This window comes from Elgaria multicarinata, chromosome 4, assembly GCF_023053635.1.
Source record: "Elgaria multicarinata webbii isolate HBS135686 ecotype San Diego chromosome 4, rElgMul1.1.pri, whole genome shotgun sequence".
NCBI lineage: Eukaryota > Metazoa > Chordata > Lepidosauria > Squamata > Anguidae > Elgaria > Elgaria multicarinata.
The window spans coordinates 50,972,201-50,994,515 of NC_086174.1; the positions used below are offsets into that span (position 1 = coordinate 50,972,201).

The 22,315-nt window shown below is 41.9% G+C and overlaps 1 protein-coding gene across 2 annotated transcripts in view; it reads left to right on the forward strand.

Annotated features, from left to right (window-relative positions):
• HEATR5B (HEAT repeat containing 5B) overlaps nt 1-8,893 on the forward strand; it is a 53,663-nt gene extending 44,770 nt beyond the window's left edge. For both annotated transcript variants that reach the window (XM_063124267.1, XM_063124269.1), the window contains exons 29-36: nt 1,335-1,595; nt 1,946-2,073; nt 2,771-2,915; nt 3,823-4,092; nt 5,171-5,395; nt 6,040-6,191; nt 7,217-7,430; nt 8,348-8,893. In XM_063124267.1, coding sequence (XP_062980337.1) covers nt 1,335-1,595; nt 1,946-2,073; nt 2,771-2,915; nt 3,823-4,092; nt 5,171-5,395; nt 6,040-6,191; nt 7,217-7,430; nt 8,348-8,652 — 1,700 coding nt within the window. In that variant the 3' untranslated portion in view covers nt 8,653-8,893. The remainder of the gene's footprint in view (nt 1-1,334; nt 1,596-1,945; nt 2,074-2,770; nt 2,916-3,822; nt 4,093-5,170; nt 5,396-6,039; nt 6,192-7,216; nt 7,431-8,347) is intronic.
• The last annotated feature ends 13,422 nt before the right edge of the window (nt 8,894-22,315 follow it).

Consider the following 22,315-nt stretch of genomic DNA (forward strand, 5'->3'; position numbering starts at 1 on the left):
CCGTATTTCTTCGATTGTAAGACGCCATCGATTGTAAGACGCACACTAATTTCAGTACCACCAACAGAAAAAAAAAAACCTAAGACACACCCGCGATTCTAAGACGCACCCCATTTTTAGAGATGTTTATATGGGGGGAAAAGTGTGTCTTAGAATCGAAATCGGGTACATGAAATGCAGATAAACCCTTGAGAAGGCAAACATTTTGTAAGGCTCAATCTCTTCCATACATTTGTTTTGCTAGCATTTGTGATGTGTTGGAACACTGCAGAAGACACAAGGCCCGAGGGCACAATTGCATGGCATATACCAGAAATCTAGATCTCCTTTGCTTAGTAGCACTCCGGCTAGAGATGGGAGGTGCAGAAAACAGGATCCATCACAAATCAAACAGCACAGCTTCATATCATCTCACATAACCTCGGGTACAGTGGTTTGCAAGCTAGGGCAGGGTACCATTTTCTGGCAGTGGGACAGTTAGAATGATAGATTTGACTGATGGTGAACTGGCATGTGAAGAAGTCTGAGTGTACATAATCTTGTGAGGTTTAAATGTGTCCATGTAGTTGAAGTTTGCAATACATCTTCAGCCACTAGAGGCAGACTTCCTAAACCATTACATAGCTTTGTAGTCGACTGCAGTCAGTAGCTGCGAAAATTAGTAGACCCCTCCACCACTTGCTTAGCAAAGTCCTTAAGCATGCCCCACAGCAGGGGAGAGGGAGCATGCATATAACACATATATACAGCTGTCAGAGAGCTGGCTATATTGTACCTATCCCTGGCAACCCTAATCAAGGCCTCTGCCGTGTGCACACATGTAGCTCCTTACAGGAAGGCTATGCCCACTCCATTCATCTGAGGGGCTGTGGGGAGGCTACCCCACAGCAGGGAGAAGTGAGCAGGCCTATCTCTCTGACCCTCAGCCTACTAATCTCTCCTGGCTTCAAATTGAATGGACTACAAAGCTATGTACTGGTTTGGGAAACTGTATGGATTAGTACACCCATTTGGCTGAAGATGTACTGCAGACTTCAACCACATGGACCCATTGGGCACATTTAAATTAATTTAAATTAATTAATGCATTTTAAAACAAAATAATCCTGAGGTGCACACCCCTAGGGTTCCCATAGTATGCATTCCAAGTTCAGATGTGTAGGTTTCATGGTCTTGGAGCTAAGGTGGTGACGGATGGATAGATGGATGGGCAGATACACATCCTCTTGTTACTGTTATAGATTAGACAAACATATTTAAAGTGATAGTGCATTTGCTAGTTGCTCTGTCCCTTCTACTGCCACACCCATGCAATGTTATTTTTGTCTTAACAGGTGGAGCTTTTTACACTCCAGAGACAATTGATACAGCTAGGCTTCATTACCGGAATTCATGGACTCCAATTCTGCACGCAATTGCACTGTGGCTAAACAGTACAGGATTTAATACTTCTGAAACAACAGAAGATGCATCAGCAGCAATACCGAATCCACAGAAACGTGCCACATCCATTATGTTAAACCCGGCACCTGGAACACCACCTTCAACCAAACCTTTACAAGAAATAAACAAAGATAGAATGCATTTAATTTTGGGTAATATCTTTCACTATTATTTCAGAATTTTGTAATTACATTTCTACATATTATCAGGCTCAGGTAGCAATAGTGCCACTTTAATGGGCTCTCAGTTTGTGAGAGTCCATACCAGAAATGGAGCCATTCTAGCTTTCAAGAATGGCTGAGTCTTCATGCTTTCGGGCTTGGAAATGCCGATTTGCTGGATCTGATGGCTACATTCCGATTATGCAGTCATGCATGTAAAAACATTTTTAAAAGTATTTCATATACGCACAGAAGTCTGCAGCAATAGATTGTTTTTTATACCCTCTTTACCAATAAACTTTTAAAAGTTGTTTAAAAACTTACAATATTTTGCTTTTCAGGTGTTAGTATACAGTTCCTCTGTTCTCCTCGACCTGAAGAGCCTGTTGAACATGTTACATCCTGTTTGCAAGCGCTGCATACTTTACTGGATTCCACTTGTGCTAGAACCCATATTGCAGAGGATCAGGTATAGTTGCTGAAGGCTGTAACTTCAAACTATTAATTGCAGATTCAATCTTAGCATGCAGGAAGTTAAACCAACTATTAGAATATTAAATTAAATGAAAGTATAAATTTATTCTTCATGGTGTAGGAAAATGTGTGAAATATTAATTGATGCCTTATCCTGGTTTTGCTCCATCTAAAAATGCTTCATGAAAAAACTGAACCAAATCTCTTATTTGTACTTTCAACTCCCTAACTCAATAAAATGTGAACCCAGCTGGTCAGGAAAAGGTGGAATAGGCTAGGCCTATTAAATAGTTGGGCAAAATCTAGTCAAAGATAAGTTAACTGAGGAAGTTAAACTATGGGAGTTAAAAATGCTTAAAAATTGTGAATTGTATGCATTATTATTATTATTATTATTATTATTATTATTATTATTATTATTATCATTTCTTACCCGCCTCTCCATTTTGATCGAGGTGGGAAACAACAATAAACGATAAAATACATAATACTCAATTAAAACATAATGTACATTGTTAAAAATATCCTAAAAATGCTTAAAATGGTGAATGCTGTGGATCCATATTTCAGCTGCTGATTGAGATATAAAGGAAATTCTCAGAAAGTAGAGTAACCAATTACAAGGGGCTTTATTATCTGGAGTTTCATAGCTTATAATGAACTTATACTTTTACATTATTTCTTGATAACAGCTCCTTGGTGTTGAACTTCTGAGCGTGCTGCATCGACTCCTGTTGACCTGCAATCCTCCATCAGTCCAACTATTAGTGACAGGCGTTGTGCAGCAGATTGTAAGAGCTGCTCAGGATTGTTTACAAGAAAAAAGAAACAATTTCAGTAAGAGATGCATGTTAACTTTTCAAGTAACACATTTCAGTTTGGAAAAATAATGAAATATATTAAAGTAAAGTTTTCATTGTGGGGAAAAGAACCTGTCTCCTCATATTATGTGTTGGTTTAATTGATAAAAGATTGTCCTGGTCCATATGTTAGGACACTTACTGTAGAGTTTGCATATTAAGCAATTTTAATATCGGGCTGTAATTGTAGCAGTCTTCTTGGGGTTAAAAGGTGGGCTATTCTTGAGAATAGTCCTGCCTCCCTCTATAATGACTGTCATGTTTTCCTGGATATAAGATTAGTTATTACATGCAGAGTATGACAGATTAAAACACTTTTCTAACTTTTATTCTCCTTTAACCAGAAGAACATTATATTGAAGCTGTCCTCCACAGGTAGCTTTGCATGCATGGTTTTTGGCTTATTTTCTCCACGTTTATTTTTCTCCCTCTCAGCTTGTTTTTTTTCACTTTGCAGAGGGGAAATAAGCACAAAACATACTTACAAAGCTAACCTAAGCTGAATAATGTTATATGCATAGATGACATTGGATAATATACAAGGAAGGCAAAATATACTAATGTATTTTTTGTATACTTGCAGTATTAAAAGGGAACATACTAATATTTGTATTAATATCACCTCACTTGTTGTTTTGCCAACTAGCACAAGCATTATATCAGCTTGATCCTGCCTCCTTCACAGTTTCTAAAAATAAAAATATTCAGAATCTTACGAAGTTATTGAATGCTAACAAGTCTACATTTTAATCCATGGTATTATGTTTAAAATACTATGTGGCCATATTTATACTTTTTTTATTATGCACTATTTTGTAGCCTTTTCTATACTGTCATATGATGATCGTATTTTTTAAAAATATATGCTGCCTTTTATGTTATAGATGAAGAAGATGCAAAGGAAAAAGACACAAGCGCTACATTGGGTGAAGGAGGAGAAAGTGGGGGTCTTGTGCCTGGAAAATCTCTTGTTTTCGCTGCCATGGAGCTGCTGATGTTTATCCTAGTACGACACATGCCACATCTGAGCACAAAAATGTCGGATTCTCCAAGTCATCTCTCCAATAGAACCCAGCTCCCAGAAGAAAGTGCTCGCCTTGTGGCTGCCAGTGTTGCCATTCTGTCTGATCTGCCCACTCTCTGTTCTCCAGCTGGTAGTGTAATAAATCTTTCTTAAGATCAGTGTCTTTAGCAGAAAGTAAATCGCTGACAATGAAATGAAAGCATGACAAGTTGAAACCTCCCCCCCCCCCCGCAAATATGGAAAGTATTTGAAGAGGTGGGAGGATAGTGGCTCAATCAGCAGGAATTTGCTGATGGTCTCTTGCATCATCTGATAGAAGGAAGGGGAACTTGCATAGAAATCTAAAGATTTACCTTAAGCCTCCTTTCAGTGTTCTTCCATAGTTCTTGGAGGGATCTTGGCAGGTTCAAGGTAGTTTTAAAAAGATGAATGGATGCCAGGGCTTTGATGATATCAGCAGATTTTAAGGTATTAGATCCTGAAGTGCCCTGTTCTTCTCATGCTTCTGTGCTCCTCAACGCAATGGCACTAGCCACTTCAGCTTCCAACTACTGCTTACCTGCCTGCATCCTCTTTTCTTGCACTTCCGCTTGCCTGTGGTGGTGGATTGGGTCCTTTTTAACGTGCCCTTGGCAGTTAGTTTAAGGCTTTTCTCCAGCCACCTCTTCCCCAGTGGCACTTCCCAGTTATATCAGCACTCATTCTCTCCCAGCTGACATCTCACCTATCACCTTACACAGAACATGCAGTTCCCTAGGTTTGTTTCAATGGGGATATTTGAAATGTGCACATGTTCATCTCAATAAACTGGACTCAGAGCTACAGCAGTTGTTTGCCCTTTAGGCTACTTTTAGCTCATTAAATGAAGGTTGATGCAGTGGTAGAGGCTTACATCTAGGATTTGTAAGAGTCTCTTTTATTTCACGGTGATAATCAGGGTCCACTATAGACCTCAATTTTTGAAGAATCACATGTATTATTTTAAGATCAGAAAAGAAGCCCAAACACAGTCCAGTAGCTGATGTGTGCACAGGGAACTCTGTGCATGCAGAGGCCATTCTGTTCTCTTCTTTGAGTCAGACAATGCTGCATGAACAGAGGGTACATGCTCATGTGGAGCACTGTGTCCCACAGAACTATGGATCATGACTATCGTGTGCCATTTTGTCCTTACAATTACCTGCAAGAAAATACATTTTATGTTTCAGGATGCATGACGATATTGCCCACAATCCTATTTCTAATAACCCAAGTGTTGAGAGATACTGCGATAAAAACAGCGGGAAATCAGGTCCCGCTGCCAGTCACTGCAGCACTTCAAGGACTGAAAAACATTGTAACTTTTCCAATGACCATGAATGAAGACATTCACAAACAGTGGACAAATCTTATCCGGAGCACCCTAGCCTCAATCTTAGAATACTCTCAACCAGGTAACTTATATGCAATCCCTTTTCAAAATGAACTACTTTTCAAAATGAAGCAAAACTAATAGTTCTTTTATGGGAAACAAATCGGATGTACTTATTTCACTACTACATATATTAATACTATAGAATGAAGAGTAAAGAATTAAATGCATATACCAGGATATCCAGTTTTTCTTTCTACTCCTGTTGCTTTTTAGAATTCAACACACATCCTTAATGCCTTAAACACCCTGTATTGGTTGAGTTTGCTCTTCTTCCCTATATGGTGAAAGTATATAAATGCATGTGCAATTCAGCTCTTTGTTATCCAGGGATAAACTAAAATCAATACATGTTGCATGTGACTGTAGTTTTCAAAATCTCATCTGAATCAGTAAATCTGAACCTGGCATTCCAGAAACACATCAGGATTACGTCAATGCTACTTTTTAGTGTATGGTGTGTGTTTTTGTGGTTTGTGTGTGTTTTATCATGAAAGGATTGGGCTGGAAGAGCTGTCCAGTAAAACATATAACTTTTGAGATCAGAAATGTTGTGTGTGCATTTTCCAGTATCCTTCTCCTTGGAAATAGCGCAATTACATTTGCCTATTCCAACCCCTTTTCAGTAGAAGCTCTCACACTGTTTTCACTGTGTTTTTTCCCCAGAGGCCTCAAAGCCTACTTTGGATGAAGTAAGCATGCTTACAGCTATTGCACTCTTCCTTTGGTCTGCAAGCACAGAAATAATTGGAGTGCAGTCATTGCAGAATGGCTGCATGAACAGATTCAAAGTAGCACTGAATTCATCTGATCCTTGGGTGAGCAGTCCATATATGCCCTAATCATTTCTTACCCAACATTCGTTCACTTAAACTTCAGATAGTCTTCTTATCAAATACGCAGCACCTGACTACTATGATCATATAGTGCATATGATGTGCTATCTTTAAATTGAGTCTGACTAACCTGAGTGTATCATTCTGGGCTCATCTACACCAAGCAGGATATTCCACTATGAAAGCAGTATATAAAAGGCAGGAGCCACACTTCTGCTTTATAATGGTACTGAAGTGCACTGACAATTGTTGGGGCCCATGACACATCTATACCAAGCAGGATATAACGCTATGAAAGTGGTATGAAAGCGGTATATGATATGTGTCAATACTTCTATATAGCAGTAATGTGCACTTCAATATCACTATAAAGCAGTAGTGTAGCTCCTGCCTTTTACATACCACTTTCATACCACTTTCATAGTGGAATATCCTGCTTGGTGTAGATGAGCCCTCTGTCTCCTTTATAGCTATTACACAGAAAATAAGAGCAATTATGGAGTAACCTATTATTCATATTTGGCTTTAGAAATACACTGACCTTAGGATTATATGCCCTAGGCCTTGATATTTTTGTCCACTGTGAATGTGTCCTAGAACCAGGTTGTCATCATCACTGTATGTCAATGAGTTCTAATGGACTGCAGCTTGAATATGCTCAAACTGTGAAATAGTGTAAAGGGCTAATTGCTGCATGGTGCATTGCAGATGGGGGAGAAAAAAAGGGTTAATCCTATCCTCACTGTATGCTGTGACCTCTCTAAAAAAAATCCCTCCACCCAGTAATAAGAGGTGTGTCTGTGTGTTCTGGGTAGATAAGAAATGTGATATGTCTAAACCCAAATAATTAAAGGCATTATTTCCTGCCTGATGTACCTTCTTTAAAATTTGGTACTAATAGTATTTCATTATTCTTTCATGAAGCACTATTTCAATACTGTTTATATAAGTGATAGTTTCATTGAAAATCCTAAAATAACACAACCATGTTCATATATTGTGATTAGGTTCAAGCCAAATGCTACCAGCTTCTACTTTCTGTATTCCAACACACCAATCGTGCCCTTTCAACCCCATATATCCATTCATTGGCACCAATAATGGTTGAGAAACTGAAAAGTGTAGAGAAGAACCGCCCAAACAACAAAACAGAACTTTTAGCAATCCAAGAAGGAATTAAAGTTCTCGAAACACTAGTGGCTCTTGGTGAGGAGCAGAATAGTAAGTACCTTGTTTGTTTTCCTAGAATGGTAATGCTCAAACTGTACTGGGACACTCTAGCATGCTGCAAGATAAGCTGAAGTGTGCATTGAAAAATTAATGGACCACGATGGTTGCATCTACCATTCTGTCCAACAGTTTGTGGTTCTATACAGTATCGATCCCCTACTCTCTAAAATATGGGCAATGGCATCATGAGAGAGGAAGGATGTACTGGAATTTCCTGAGTCCGTGTGACTGCAGAGTGGATTCACAAAAACAAGAGTAAAGGATGCCTCTAATATGAATTTTTTAAACACGTGTTGCTGGTTTTGGAACACACTTTCTAGAACATAGTATTTTTATACAGAAAGTAATTGCCAGAAATTATACATTAACATATTATTCTAACCCATCAATATGCCATGAACAGGGAGCTCTGATGGGCACATATAACTCCCCTGGAACAAGGCAACCTGCATAGGGAGAAGCTTCTGCATTTTCTCCAGAGTGCGTGTGGGATTCTGGAACAGGGCATCTGTCTGTTGCAAACAAATCTGTGATATTACAGGCTACATGCTTTGTGATGCTAATTCTTTTACCAAATGTCAACAGATTCAAATAGTAGATCTAAAAATGCAACCAGTTCTTCTACTGGTTATATATTGCTAAATGCAGTTTTATGCTATATCTGTCCCCATGGTAACAGAGTACCTTAGGGAAATATTTGTCTATGCTGGAACTGAGCACAGTGAAGAAGCCCTAAAAATAGTTATTCTACTTTCTGCCATTGAGTGTTTTGGATTTCTGTAAGGAAAAAAAATCAATTGACACCTTTTGAATTTTTATTTTCTGATTGAAATAAATGAACATAAAGTTATGAGTCCATGATCAGATTTAAAATATCTAACTTTAAATATGTTCTTATTGATTTTTAGGAGTCCAGCTGCTTGCTCTTCTTGTTCCCACCCTCATATCTTATTTACTGAATGAAAATGCTTTCACTTCTGCATCCATGGTATCGAAAGAACTCCATGAGCTTGCCCTCCAAGACCTTACACGCATTGGACCTCTCTATCCTCATGCATTCAAGACGGTGATGGGCGCAGCCCCTGAACTGAAAGCACGGCTGGAAACGGCAGTGCGAGCAAGCCAGGCAAGCAAAGCGAAGGCAGCTGCCAGGCAACCACCACCTACAGCACATTCCACCCCAACCATTAAACTCAAGACTAGCTTTTTCTGATTTATTTTTGTTGGGACCAAGCAGAAAATAGATCACCAAGCAATACATCATTCCTTTTGTGCTGCTCTAGAGCACGCTCTGTGTTTTTCATTGTTTGTCAAAGGCTGTCCTATGTGTGTTATGACTTGAAATCTGTGCATTATAAGGGGCCTAATATAATCTGTATGTACATAGATTTTTATGAAATGGAATAAGTTTGATCATGCATCTGAGTCTGTGTTAAACTGTCTCCTATAACAAAGTGCATTGTGTGGTGTTTTTTGTTTTTAGAACGTTAGGAATGCTCAAGTATGTGATTATAAAAGGGGTGTGTGTGTGTGTGTGTGTGTGTGTGTGTGTGTGTGTGTATCCATTAAGAAAGGTCATTGACATATGTGAGGGGGAGACTAAGAAACCAGTGTTCACTGCTATTTCTTGGTGGAAACATCAGCTGGGATGATGTATTCTTGTAAAAAGAAAAAAAATGTGTTGAGTCTCTCTGGTTGGTGGAAGGATTATCTCCTCTCGCTATTCAAGAAGGCAGGAAATCACATGATTAGTGATCTTTGAAGGATATCCTGTTCCTGAAGCTCTACCTCCAGTTTCCTTCCCTGCCTCCATCCAGGATATTCATTTAATTTAAAAGTAGTGTATTGCAATTTCAGAATTGAAAACCTTTTGATCAAAGAAGAGGCTTCAGGAGATTTTATGGAGGCTTACTCCACATACCAATAAACCCTGTACACAGGAGATACCTCAGGTTTGCATACAATTTCAACCTCTTCCACTACTAGGCCTAGCATTGCCATCTGCATAATTTACAAATGTAATGGTGCCAGTAGTTGCCTTTTTATGGCTTCAAGAAATACATAATTATCCCTACCTTAAATGATGTTCTAACCCTAACCCTCTCCAGGATCCATCAAGCATGTGCTAACAGATGCCAGTCTTTTGGGCTGAGGTGCTCATTGCAGAACCAGGTGGTATAGCGAACTTAGTCTCCACAGGAGGCCTGTAGAAACTGGCTGGGACACTCGTTGGTTTGGCTCTTCCTGCTACGTTTCTCCCAGATCCATGCCAGCCACCAAGGTCTAGTCAGGAGAGACATCATGTCTGCAGAGACACGTATCAATCACTAATGCAGCACTAGACCCTGGTCACTCCACAAAGAAAGCAACGCTCCTCCTAGAGTGGGTACACATTCTGGTAATCTTAGCCCAGCACAGTCAGGATATCCTCAACATGACTAGACTTCCTCAGCAAACAGTATTTTTACCCAGAGGAGAGTGGGTTCTGAACTAGCAAGTCTTCCTCCAGATACAAGCTCGATTTGGCATCATGGGGTTGTTGATGTGTTTATTTCTTCTCAAAATAACATCTTCCTCACTTCTCTTACGTCCTGATACTCAGTGCACAGGGCCAAGACATCCTCCTGGCCTGTTTTACCTATTTCTTTCTACCCTTCTCTCTGGGGTTCTGAGAAAAGTTAGACTTGAGCAAGCTTCAGAGTTCTAGTGCTGCCACATAGGCCAAGGGAACCATGGTTCTTGGAAACCCTACAGCTGACCCAGTGCAACCCCTCTTTCTTTCTTGGTAGTCCAGGCCATTTAACTCAGGGTCTCATACAGCACCCAAACCCCGGGTGGCTCCATCTAGCTACCTGGGAGCTGAGCAGGAAGCTCTCCTGTGCCTTTTTAAAGACATGGTAAGCAACATCTTCCAGAGACCATCCATGTTGCGTATGTTTGAAAATACATGGAAATTTTTCATAAGAGAAAATCAGTCTCCTATACTATGGCTAAAATCAAAGACCTGCTGGTATTCCTATGAACAGGACTCAACTTAGATCCATGGGCCAACACCTTGCACAGGCATCATCCTTGGGGGCACATCCCCATGTGAACTGCTTTCTCCGAAGTGCAGCACTTCTGGCTTGTCTGGTGGTGCATAGATTTCCCTCCTGGAGTTTATATAACATCCTCAAGGCATGGACAAAAACTCAGTTTGAGCCGCTGAATACCATCCTGCTCTGCTTCATGTAGCTTAAAGTGGCCTTTCTGGTTGCTATATTGGCTAGAAGGACCTCAAAACTGGGCCCCCGCTCAGTATAGGATCAACTTTGTGCCTTCACCAAGGACTCTTATCATGCTCTGGCTGGAGTCTTCTTTTAAAAACATTTTTAACAAAGATTACTTTACTGTTGTCAGGAGCTAGTGCTTCCTTCCTTCTGCTCTGACCACACCCACCCCTCTGAGAGGGAGTGGAACAAGTTGGATGTGTGCAGGGCACTTTAAACCTTTCAGCTGCGCTGACTCACTGTTTGTGTCTTTCCATCCTACTTCCCTAGGCTGGAAAGTGTCCAGGTCCACCATTGCTAGATGGCTAAGTCTGTTGTCACCACATGCAGCTCACACCTGGCATGGCCCTCCCATCTGTCTGTTTATTTCATGTGAGCTCCAGCTCCCTCAGCAGCCTTCACCATCAATGCACCACTAGTCAAAATTTGCAGGCTATGTGGAACATCCCAAACATTTATCCATCACTACAAGCTAGACAAATTTCTCTCAGCAGAGGCTCTCCAGAGTATGGACCTTCCTGACAGTGGGCCACTAGCCCACCCATATGGAGGGTAGCAAGGGCACATCCCAGTCCTTGGATGCCTCTTCCCACCAACTGGAGAATGGAATGTTGGCTACTGAGCTGATGGGATGGAGGCATCCAACCACATCCTTTATGTGGCTGATATAATTTTGACCTAACCTAATTGGCCTGATGTGTACACTCCAAATTGTTGCCTTGCCCTTCAGGGAAGTGCCTTTTGATTTTGGGTTTATTTTCTGGCTCTGTTGAGTTGTCCTCTTCCTGGTCTCTTCTCTGGTATTCTGTCTCGAGCTTGGCCATGTTCAGAAATCCTTTGATGCCACCATCCAACCAACCCAGTATGGACTTTTATAGTAAGTAGCCAACATTCCAATTTGATCTGCAGTATAAAAAAGAACAACAATGGGATATGGCCACATAGCTATATTAGTTTGCGGCAAAAATGGCTTGAGTTAGGATTTTAATGTGGTAAACTGTGGAAGCAGTTTCAGAACTAATGTTGGAAAGAGGACAGATCCTTTGGTCATGCTCACAGTGCCCATTTTATTGTACTGAATCCATAGAAATCCTATGTTTGAGTTCAGTATCTGATTTAGCAAAGAACTGCTCTGCTGAACTAAGAAGTCTTGATACCTAGTACTACTCTGTAGAAGTTAATCAGTTGACTGACATCCTTATGCATCTCTACTTTCTAGGTGATACACTTTTTTTTTTTTTTTGGTTAGGCCATAAAAGGTTAGTTATAGTTGGTTAGATCCAGAACTTCCTTTCTGCATGCAGAAGGACTTCTCTGGACTTAGTGCAAGATCCTTATGCCTGAAGAAAGAACTGAAATCCAGAGTTGTGCTTCCATATGCACAAGGTGATGTGCAATTGCATGCACATTGTCAAATGGTGTCTGCTCATATAATCATTCTGTGCCAATACAGTGGGCCTATTCAGACAGCACACTAAGGCCATAGCTAGACCTAAGGTTTATCCCAGGATCATCCAGGGTTCGCCCCTGCCTGAGCACTGGATCCCCTGTGTGTCATCTAGATGAACAGGTTTGACCCCTGGACGATCCAGGGATAAACCTTAGGTCTAGCTGTGGCCTAAGCCATAGTTAGGCCTTTCACCCTTTTGCAGCAAAAGGTTAGTAAGTGTGTTTAAACTGGTTATGTAGCCACCATGATTAGGAATGGTTCACATTACATGCTAGGTCATGATTCACATGACATGATAAGCCATATGTTTTGCTCGAAATGCTTAACCTCCAAGGCTTAGCATGTCGTCTGAACGGGGTCTAAGCCTGTTACTTGAGATTACTGCAATTTCATTTGCTCCTAGACAGAGACTTTTCATGCTGCTGATAGAGAACTCCCTGGTGTGCAAGTCTCACAAGTTACGTAAGATCAACCCTCTAAGTTATGGATTTTTCTGAAGGGTAGGGCTGTCATAGATTCCTGAGCAAGGGTAGGACTGTTTTGTTGTCATAGATTCCTGAACTGTTTGCAGCAATAGTGTGGGATTTATCAATTGACCTTTATAATGAATAACTGGCTGAACAAGATTTCTTTCTTTTTTTACGGGGAATTTTATAATACTAAATTAAATCACTTCTCAAAACATCTTAAGCCCTGACCATTTAAAAACGAAATTATTTTTCCCCAACTGGAAAAAAAACTATTATCATACTATAAATATGCTGAAGGTGAACTTTGACAAATATGAACTATTTATGACCCACAAAGGAGAGAACAAACAGCATTGCAATGAGAACAGGCTGTAACTATTATATGTACAGAACTACATTGAACCTAAGCAAAGAATGCATGTAGGAGACAGGAGACTGAATATGGTTGTCACAGCAACTTTAATACCAGAATAGTTTCCTGGAAGGAGAGTGATTCACAACAGTGTTGGTTGATTTCTAAATGTCCATATATAGATAGATAGAAATTAGCATATGCAAATGTTATGCAGATATGAAGTCTATGGGCCAGAGCCCTGCGTCTTTTTAAGTTTCTAGCAATGGTCCTGCTGCCTTTAACAATCTCTGGCCTATAACTTTGTTATATTCATTTTGACTATTGAAACGTTCCAGATTCTCAAGCCTCTTAAGCCACTTTCATGAAGTTTATGAGCATCCTATCCTCTCCCCCTCCTGCCTATTGTTAAGGTTTTAATTGCAACAGGAAAAATACATATAATACTTAATAAAAGAGTTGTGGCAGCAAATGAAAAAAGTATCAGCTTAATGGAGGAAGTTTCCATTTTGTGACAGGTTGCAACATATATAAGCTCATTATGTTATTAAGTTTAGGCTATAACTTTTGAGCGCACTAATCCCAGTTTTCCATTTACTACAATAGACCTACTGCAGAATGACTAGTAAAGGCTCATCTAGACTGTGAGCATCTCTAATTAGGGGGAAATTGTTTGTTAGCCAGGGCTTTGTGCTTCCTGGTTCTTTGGTGCAATTGTTATGGGCAGCATTACGCAGGTGGAAAGGGGCAACAATATGCTTTAAATTGAGATAGCACCATTTAGTGGTGGAGAATCCCACTTTTTCCTGGATATTGCAACATTAAAAGTGGTTCTTTTTATACCGGGATTTCTGAGGGATACTATGGGAGATGCCCTGGTCATCGACAATGTCATATAATGCACCCGAAAACATCTGTGAGTGACCAATCACGAGTGTACAATAAATCACTCATTTAGAGGAGCCCCATGTCTGTGCTGGTGCAAAAGCTCAGGCCAGTTTAATGCAGAATGAATTTCTTGGAATGTTCAGATGTGTTGCTGGTTGGATATTCTTCATCTATGGTTAGAGATTCCTGACCCAAGCCTCTTCGGCTCAAATTAAATGTGTTAATAGCAGGTTTGTTTAAACCGAAGCCTGCTCCAATGGCATATAAAGCAGGAAGGCCCAACTTGAAAGCAAAAGAGGTGAATGGATGGGGCTACCTGCAACATACTTCTGATAAGTCTGTCCCCTGCCTGGTGCCTTTTTCTTCAGCTGTGCTCCAACGCAGAAGTGAGATCTCCTGGAAGGAAAGTGCTTGGAAGGTGAGGTAAAGGGGTGGAAAGCAGCAGGTATGGAGAGTGTTCAGCTCCTCTTCCACACATTACCACTTATGTCTAAAAGTTGGATACTTTAATGTAATTGCAGCAAATATTGGTTTAAACCAAGGATGGGGTGCCTGCAGCCCTAGACTAATTTCAAAAGTCCCCTGCAAGCAATCAGTTCAAACCTCTGGCAAGAATATCTATCCCTCTCCAGGCAGCCCTCTGGGTGGGGAGGAAGAAGTTGGTGGGGGGCATAAAGAGACAGGGGGTGGCCCTTCCCACTGCCAGTGGAATGTGGCCCTTGTCAGCAAAAAGATATCCCACCCTTTGGTTCTATCACATTATCCTTAAGGTTCAAACTTCATAGAAGCATAGGCCAGAGACAAGCAGAGGTTCCAAGTCAGAAACCTGCCAACGTAGACACACTGTTCCTCATAACAAGGTTGTTGTTTTTAATTGAATTTTTTCAAACTAACAATGAAAACTAACAAATTTAAGTACATCACCCATGACTCAATTCCTTTACAGTCTTTCTGATAACTTAGGATCTCTATTTGGTCAAAGTACAAGCAAGATGTTTAGTGAGTTTCTCCGTTAGCGCAAAGTCCCAAATGTCCATTTTCCATATGATAAGAGCTGGTTTGTTGCTGATTTCCATTTAGCAGTCATGACCACCCTGGCTGCTGACCAGAAAAACCCTTGGGAGTTCTTTATGTGTTATTTGGGTATTAGGGTCCATATAAAGAGATAATAGTCCCAGCTTTGGAGATAGTGTTGTTATATCTTGTTGTGTGACCTCACTGGAACCCAAAACCTTTGCACCTGTGGGGAATCCCACCACATATGCAGATAAGTGCCTCTCGAAGCTCCACACTTCCAACAACTAGGTTTCACATTGCAGTTAAAATAGCTCTGCTTTACTGGCATCCCATCCCAACTGTGATTCATCTTCAATGTATTTTCTTTTACTCTATGTGACACAGGCTTCATGGGGGCCTTAGAACATTGTGCTACCCATTGCTCTGGGTCTTTCCCCCCCTGCACATCCTGCCTTACCAATAACCATAGCATTTAACAACTTGTATTTCTTTTTCAGCTAGGTGCTTTGTTTCAGATTTTGTTCAAGCTCCTAAAACTTTCAAACCCATTTAGTGGCTCACAACCTGTGCCTTTATGGCCAGTGTATATGTGAAGTGAAGAAATTGGTGTATCTGAAACCAGAATATATCTGCTGATAATTGTTCTCTTATCTGCATCCCCATTTTTGGTTGCAAGCCATTATATACATCAGTTCTATTTAACCCGTTTTCCTCCCATTTTGCAAACTGTTTAAATTTCCCTCTACAACAACAACAATGAAAAGAAAAGTGGATGGCATAAAAAAGGGGGGATTTGGAGGGGGAAAACATCAAACGTTTATTCCATCTTTGCCAGGTACACATACTGTTTAAGAAGGGGCTATCTATTGTTGACCTTGTTTTTGAATATTTTCCTGAAATGCTATACCCCCAAATACTTCTTTGCGGTCCATAGGTATCTCCATATTAATCAAAGATTTAGTTTGATTGTCATATCTTAGATGAATTGATTGCATCATAATATTGAGATAATTTGGGAATTCCCAGGCCCTCCCTTTTACCTTCTTCATATAAAATGTTTGCTTTGAATCTAGAAGATAAGAACAGCCATGCTGATTCAGACCAAGAGTTCATCTAGTCCAGTATTCTGTTCACACCGTGGCCAACCAGCTGCCCACGGGAAACCCACAAGCTGGATGTGAATGGAACAGCACTCTCCTGCCCATGTTCCCCAGCAACTAGTGTACATTGACATACTGCCTCTATTTAAACCATTTAAACTGGAGGTAGCATACAGCTATCAGGAGTAGAGCCAATAAAAAATAATAATAAATGTAGAAATATCTATTAGAACAAGGGGTTACTGAATGATATTCTCAAGGAGGAATGAAAAATGCAAATTAGAGTCCTAAATCGATCATATTTATATCCTGCTAGCAGGCCTCCCCTCAATTAGAGTGATGATTTTGCTTTATGCAGCACATGTCAGAAGAGATATGACCTCATTCCCCCCATCTCTGACAGATAAATGTGCTTCCTCTCTAGATTAACAGTGTCTATTACAGAGAACTGAAGTGTTTGTGTATGCATCATGAAACTGTGTTTCATGTCGGAAAAAACATTTAGGGCTATCCAATTTTCCAAAGGCTCCTTACAGAAGTATCTGGAAATAGGAGTGGCTGTGGTGGGGTTTTACTGTGAGATGTGCTCTGTTTTCTCCCACAGGCTGTGAAGCGAACTGGGAGAAAAACTGTTTAGCGAATGGATTTTGTTCCACCTTTCCAGGGACTACATTATCTTTGGGGATTTTTGTTGTTTGTTTGCTTTGGTAGGCAATAACCCCCCTACCTTGGGTTAAAATTTCCTGCAGTTGTTTTGGTAGGGCACAAAATCAAATTTTGCAGCTACTCTGTGTATGAGTTTGGGTAGGGTGACCATATTTTGGAAACCAAAAAGGAGGACAACATGGCTGCTTCCAAGGGAGTTTGCCCACCAATATGTCCAGCCCCCAATAGGGCATGCCCACCAACATGTCCAGCCCCCAAGGGGGCGTTGCCCACCCAAACATGGCCTTTTGCTTAACAAAAGACCTTATCCAGCAGGGTTTAAGGTGTCTTCTGAACAGGCCCACAATCTTGCAAAGGGCATTCTGGTCTTATCAAACTCTGACAAACAAAAGGGGAAAGGCAACATCGAGGGGGCGGGGAGGTTTGACCTGTGAAAGGAAAGGCTCTAAGGGATGGTGAAATAGCTCTGAATTCACAAAATCAGACCCAAAGTGAACACGGCTAAGCTGAGCTTTCTCAAAAGTGGTAAAGAGGCAGATGCACACATCCTCAAATGATGTTTTAAGATACCCCTTGAGATAGGGTGACCATGTGAAAACTAGGAGAGGGCTTCTGTATCTTTAACAATTGTATTGAAAAGGGGAATTCAGAAGGTGTCATTTGTACACATGCAGCATCTGGTGAAATTCCTCCCCTGTTTTGTATCTGGTCACTCTATTATAGCGTCTGCAGCTTTAACTGTTGTGATGAAGAAGGAATTTCTCCAGGTGTGGCTTGCATACAAATGACACCTGCTGAAATTCTCTTTTCTCTACAACTGTTAAAGGTACAGGAGCCCTGTCCTTCTGTTCTCACAGTCACCCTACGAGATACCAAAGCCCTGCCCTCTTTTTCATATGGTCACCCTACAAAAACGTTAGTATTTGTACACTCAAGTCATGGGTGCACTTTGATTTAGCTCCTTGCTGTGTGGTGCTGGCATCTAAAAAGAAAAGTTGAGTGTTTTCAATATTTGGCTTCACACAGTCAGGTTTTTGCAAGCCTCCAAACTGCTAAGGACCTCTGGTAACTTAAAGAAGTCCTCCCAGGGGGGGAAAAGACATGCTTGGAGCCATTGTAGGCTGTAACTTCTGCCTACTGGAGCCCATTCCTCAGTTAAACCCAACCAAGGCAGGGGTCCCCAACCTCGTGCCAGTTACCAAGGGCCCTGGTCAGCAAAGCCTGTTGAGTGGAAGCAGTAGGCAGGGAGTTTCAAAACAGGCTCCCCCAGAAATGAAAATAGATCCATTCAGATTTTTCCCCTATGGAATGAACTCAGTTCTTTAGGGGAAGACATGAATGACAAGCAGCCAACTGTACTCTTGTATAAGGTTTGGGCATTATTAATAGAGCAAAGGCAGCACCAATCACTGATGCCAACTCCTGGACTCCTGAGCAAAGGCAGGTCTTGAGAGAAGCATGTGCAGCAGTATAGGGATGCCCGGTTCCCCCATGGACATCCTCAAGTGAACAAGAAGCTTCAGTGTAATGCTCAGAGGATGCCCCCCTGACAGGGCTACAGTGGGAACCAGGATACTTAGCCCAGCCAACAGCAAAAGTAAGTATAGGCAGTGCAGGTGCACAATTGTTGCCAGAGGGAGAATCTAAAGTGTCAGAAAGAGACTTCCCAAAGCAGCAAACAGAAATCCAGACTCTCCTTAAAACCCTAGCCACTGGAGGAGGCAATACTTTTAACTGCCAAAGAAACCTCTCCCAGAAATGCACAAGGGAAATTTCCCCTCAGCCAGAGAAGTTGAGGCTTCACTTCCTAAGCCAAGTGAGTCCATGAAAGGGCCAGTTTTTAAAGATCCCCCAGTTCGAGTGAGCAAACCCAGTCTAAAGTTTCTGCCATGCCAAATTGTAAACAAAATCCTGTGGCATGTTTAGAAGTAGAAATTACAAGTATAAAGCCTGTCAAGGAATGCTGTGTAGCACAGAAAGAACATTCTCAAGAAACACTACTGCTTTAAAGTGCTTTAAAGCACTTTGAAAATGTTTTGAAAACTGTATATGGGGTGTGTCCTGGGCCCCAACAGTTGTCAAAACTGTTATAAAGTGCTTTAAAGCAGTAGTGTAGATCCTGTCTTTGTCTCTTGAAATGGTGGTAAAGTCTAGTAAATAACTCCTTGTATTTGTTAATCAGATTTTGCTTCCTAATAAATAGTCTACTTTAAAGGTAGAGCTTCCAACTTCAGGAAGTGTCTACCTGAAACACAAATTAAGTTTAAAAATTAATTCTGTGCCTAGCGTGACCAGATACAAAAGAGGGCAGGGCTCCTGCAGCTTTTATTGTTGCGATGAAGAGGGAATTTCACCAGGTGCTGCATGCATACAAATGACACCTGTGGAAATTCCCCTTTCAATACAACTGGCAAGCAAGAAGCCTAGTGGTCTCAGCAGGAGCCTTTCCTCTGGGAGGAGAGGCTCAGTGATTTCAACAGCAGTGTGGCACCTCCCCCCCCCCCCCCCAGGTGGTGTTAAAGGCACCCTGCAATTTCAGCATCATGGCCCCATGCCTCTGGGCAGTGGGGACGCTTGGACTCTTCAAAACTGATGGTACTTACAGTTGAGTGTTTCTATAGGCATTTGCTGTAAATAAGAAATCACATAGGTGGTAGCACTGCTGAAGAAAAATCCCCCCACCCAAACAAAAGGAGCAACTCCTTAACTCCTAACAGAGCAGTTCCCAGACAAAGAAATCAGAATGCAATTAGTAACAGCTGACTGCAGTGTAACAAACATTAGGGGTGAGAGGAAGACTGTACCCAAGAGGTGGACCTGGTTGTGGGTGTATCTGCTGAGGGTGAAAGTGCAGGGAATTTGGCCTGAGGTAAAAAGTCATTAAGAAGCTTGCAGCAGCCATGTTTCTCAAGTCCTTCAGACAGAATTGTCACCAAGCAATCTCAAAACCCCCAAAGTAAATATTAGCATTCCCTCATGTCTGGGATTTTTACTCTCCCCCCCCACCCCATTCCACAGTTCAGTCCTTAATCTCTCTCCTCACTCTCAGGCACCCACCCCACCTCCAAACTTCCATGTCCCTTTTCAAGAAAAACCTCTGCCACAAATCACCCATTAGATGCACTGCTCCCTCACAGTAAAATTAACTGAAAGGAAACAAAAGCCTTGGGTTTCCCCAGTCTAGAGTCTTCAGCTACAGAAGGGGAAGGGGGTGCATTCCAGCCTCCTTCCCATAAGCAGAGTTAAAGGGGATTGAGGACTGGTGCTGTTGCTCAGTAGTAATGCACCTACTTTGCAGGAGAAAATCAGCTTTGGAAGAACCAGTTCCCCCACAAATATATATATATATATATATATATATATATATATATATATATATATATGCCACCTTGTCACATTACAGAACACCGAAAAACTCAAGGCTGAAAATTCCTACTCAGGAGCAAACGGGTGAAGACTAGAGGGGTCTACTCAAGTGAAGGAAGAACCACCTGTGAATACTAACGAGCCAGACTCAATTCAGCTGCAGCTACAGAGCCACAGTGCATATAATCTCTCAGTATTCCCACTTCCTTAGTTAGGTAGAGAGTTTGCATAGGGGAGAAACTCAAGAAAGAACCAGTTCTTGCATGGCTTTCCGTCCTTCCTGAGAGCAGCACAAAGGCCCAAGTGGCACTATGGGGGTAACTGGGCCACATGAAGCAATGAGCCTTCTATCTCAACTGTGTTTTACCTGCTAGTAGGAGTGCCTTCTTGCTTGGCCTGGACTGTTTCAATCTGCAGCTTTGCTGGTAAGGGTTTGCCATCGGGGACTGTGGTGACTGGATTAGGCCAGAGACTCACCTGGAAGTGGCTGATAAAAGAACCAGCCCTGCCATGGGCTGCTTTTCTGGGAGCAGCACAAGGGACCAACTGGCAGCATGAGGCTTACTGGGCCACAGTCCTCTGCCTCAGCTGCATTTTACCTGATAGCAACAGTGCCTTTTTGCTTCTCCAAGCTCTATTTGGTGGCTGGACTGTTTCAATCAACAGCCTGCTAGTAAAAGTTTACTGCTGGAGACTGTGTGGTGGCTGTATTGGGCCAGAGCCTCAGCTGGAAGAGGCTCATGAAAGAACCAGCCCAACTGTGCCTTCCTGGGAGCAACACAAGGGACCAACTGGCAGCATGAGGCTTACTGGGCCACACACAAAAAAGCTAGCCCTTCAGCTGTGTTTTACCTGGCAGTAAGAGTGCTTTCTCGTTTGGCCTGCTTGCTTATCTGGACTGTTTCAATCTGCAGCTGGCTAGTAAGGGGTTGTTGCTGGGGACTGTGTGATGGCTGGATTGGGTCAAAGCCTCACCTGGAAGAGGCTCATGAAAGTACCAGCCCTGCCGTGGCTTTCCTTCCTTCCAGCAGCACAAGGGCCCAACTGGCAGCATGGGGCTGAATGGGCCACACAAAACACCTCATCCTCTGCCTTAGCTGCTTTACCTGCCAGCAAGAGTGCCTTCTTGCTTCTCCAAGCGCTGCTTGGTGGCCAGCCTGCTTACCTGGACTGTTTCAATCTGCAGCTTTGCTGGTAAGGGTTTGCTGCTGGGAATTGTGTGGTGGATGGATTGGGCCAGAGCCTCAGAGCCTTAACTGCTTTAAAGCGCTTTATAACAGTTTTGACAACTGTTGGGGCCCAGGACACACTGCATATACAGGTTTCAAAACGTTTTCAAAGCGCTTTAAAAGCAGTAGTGTAGATCCCCATCTGGAAGAGGCTCATAAACATCCAAACCTATGGGGAGGGGAGCTTGCCTGGCTTGTTCCCAAGTGGTGCCTTGCCCCCAAATCTCTCACTATTTCTCTCTATTTCTCTATTCGGGGGTAGGGATTTTTACAAAAGACAGGATAGAAGGGAGGGTAAGATGGAGGTAGAGGGTGCTGCCATAGCACTTGTCATGGATAAGGGAAGGTCTGGCACAATGGGGAGGAAATGTTATCGAAGCTGTGGGGGAGCTAGATGGCTACAAGCCATTGCCCTTTCTGATCAGATCCCCACCCCCAGCTTCCTGGTGGACTGGCTACTGAATTTATTGCATTTATATACTGCCCCATAGCCGAAGCTCTCTGGCCGGTTTACTAAAGTTAAAAACAGTAAACATTAAAAACAAATATACAAAATTTAAAAACATAAGCATAAAAACAACAGTATCCTTGTGGAAACAGCTATTCTGATTGTGGTGCTGGTGGTGAGTGCCAGGTCAGCTTGCAACAAGATCTCACTCATCACTGAGACATGGTTCAGTGAGCTGGGCAGTGTAGCAGGGTGACCATTTGGGAAAGAGGACAGGGCTCCTGTATCTTTAACATTTGTATTGAAAGGGAATTTCAGCAGGTGCTGTTTTATGCATGCAGCACCTGGTGGAATTCCTTCTTCATCACAACAGTTAAAGCTGCAGGAGCTATACTGTTGTTCCCCGCCTCAATCAAAATGGAGAGGTGGGTAAGAAATAAATACTTTTATTATTATCAGATACAAAAAGGGGCAGGGCTCATGCAGCCAGGTGCTGCATGCATACAAATGACACCTGCTTAAATTCCCTTTTCTATGTAACAGTTAAAGATACAGAAGCCCTGTCCTCCTTTCTGTATGGTCACCCTATGGTGTAGACATGACCCAGCTTTGCCCATCTGG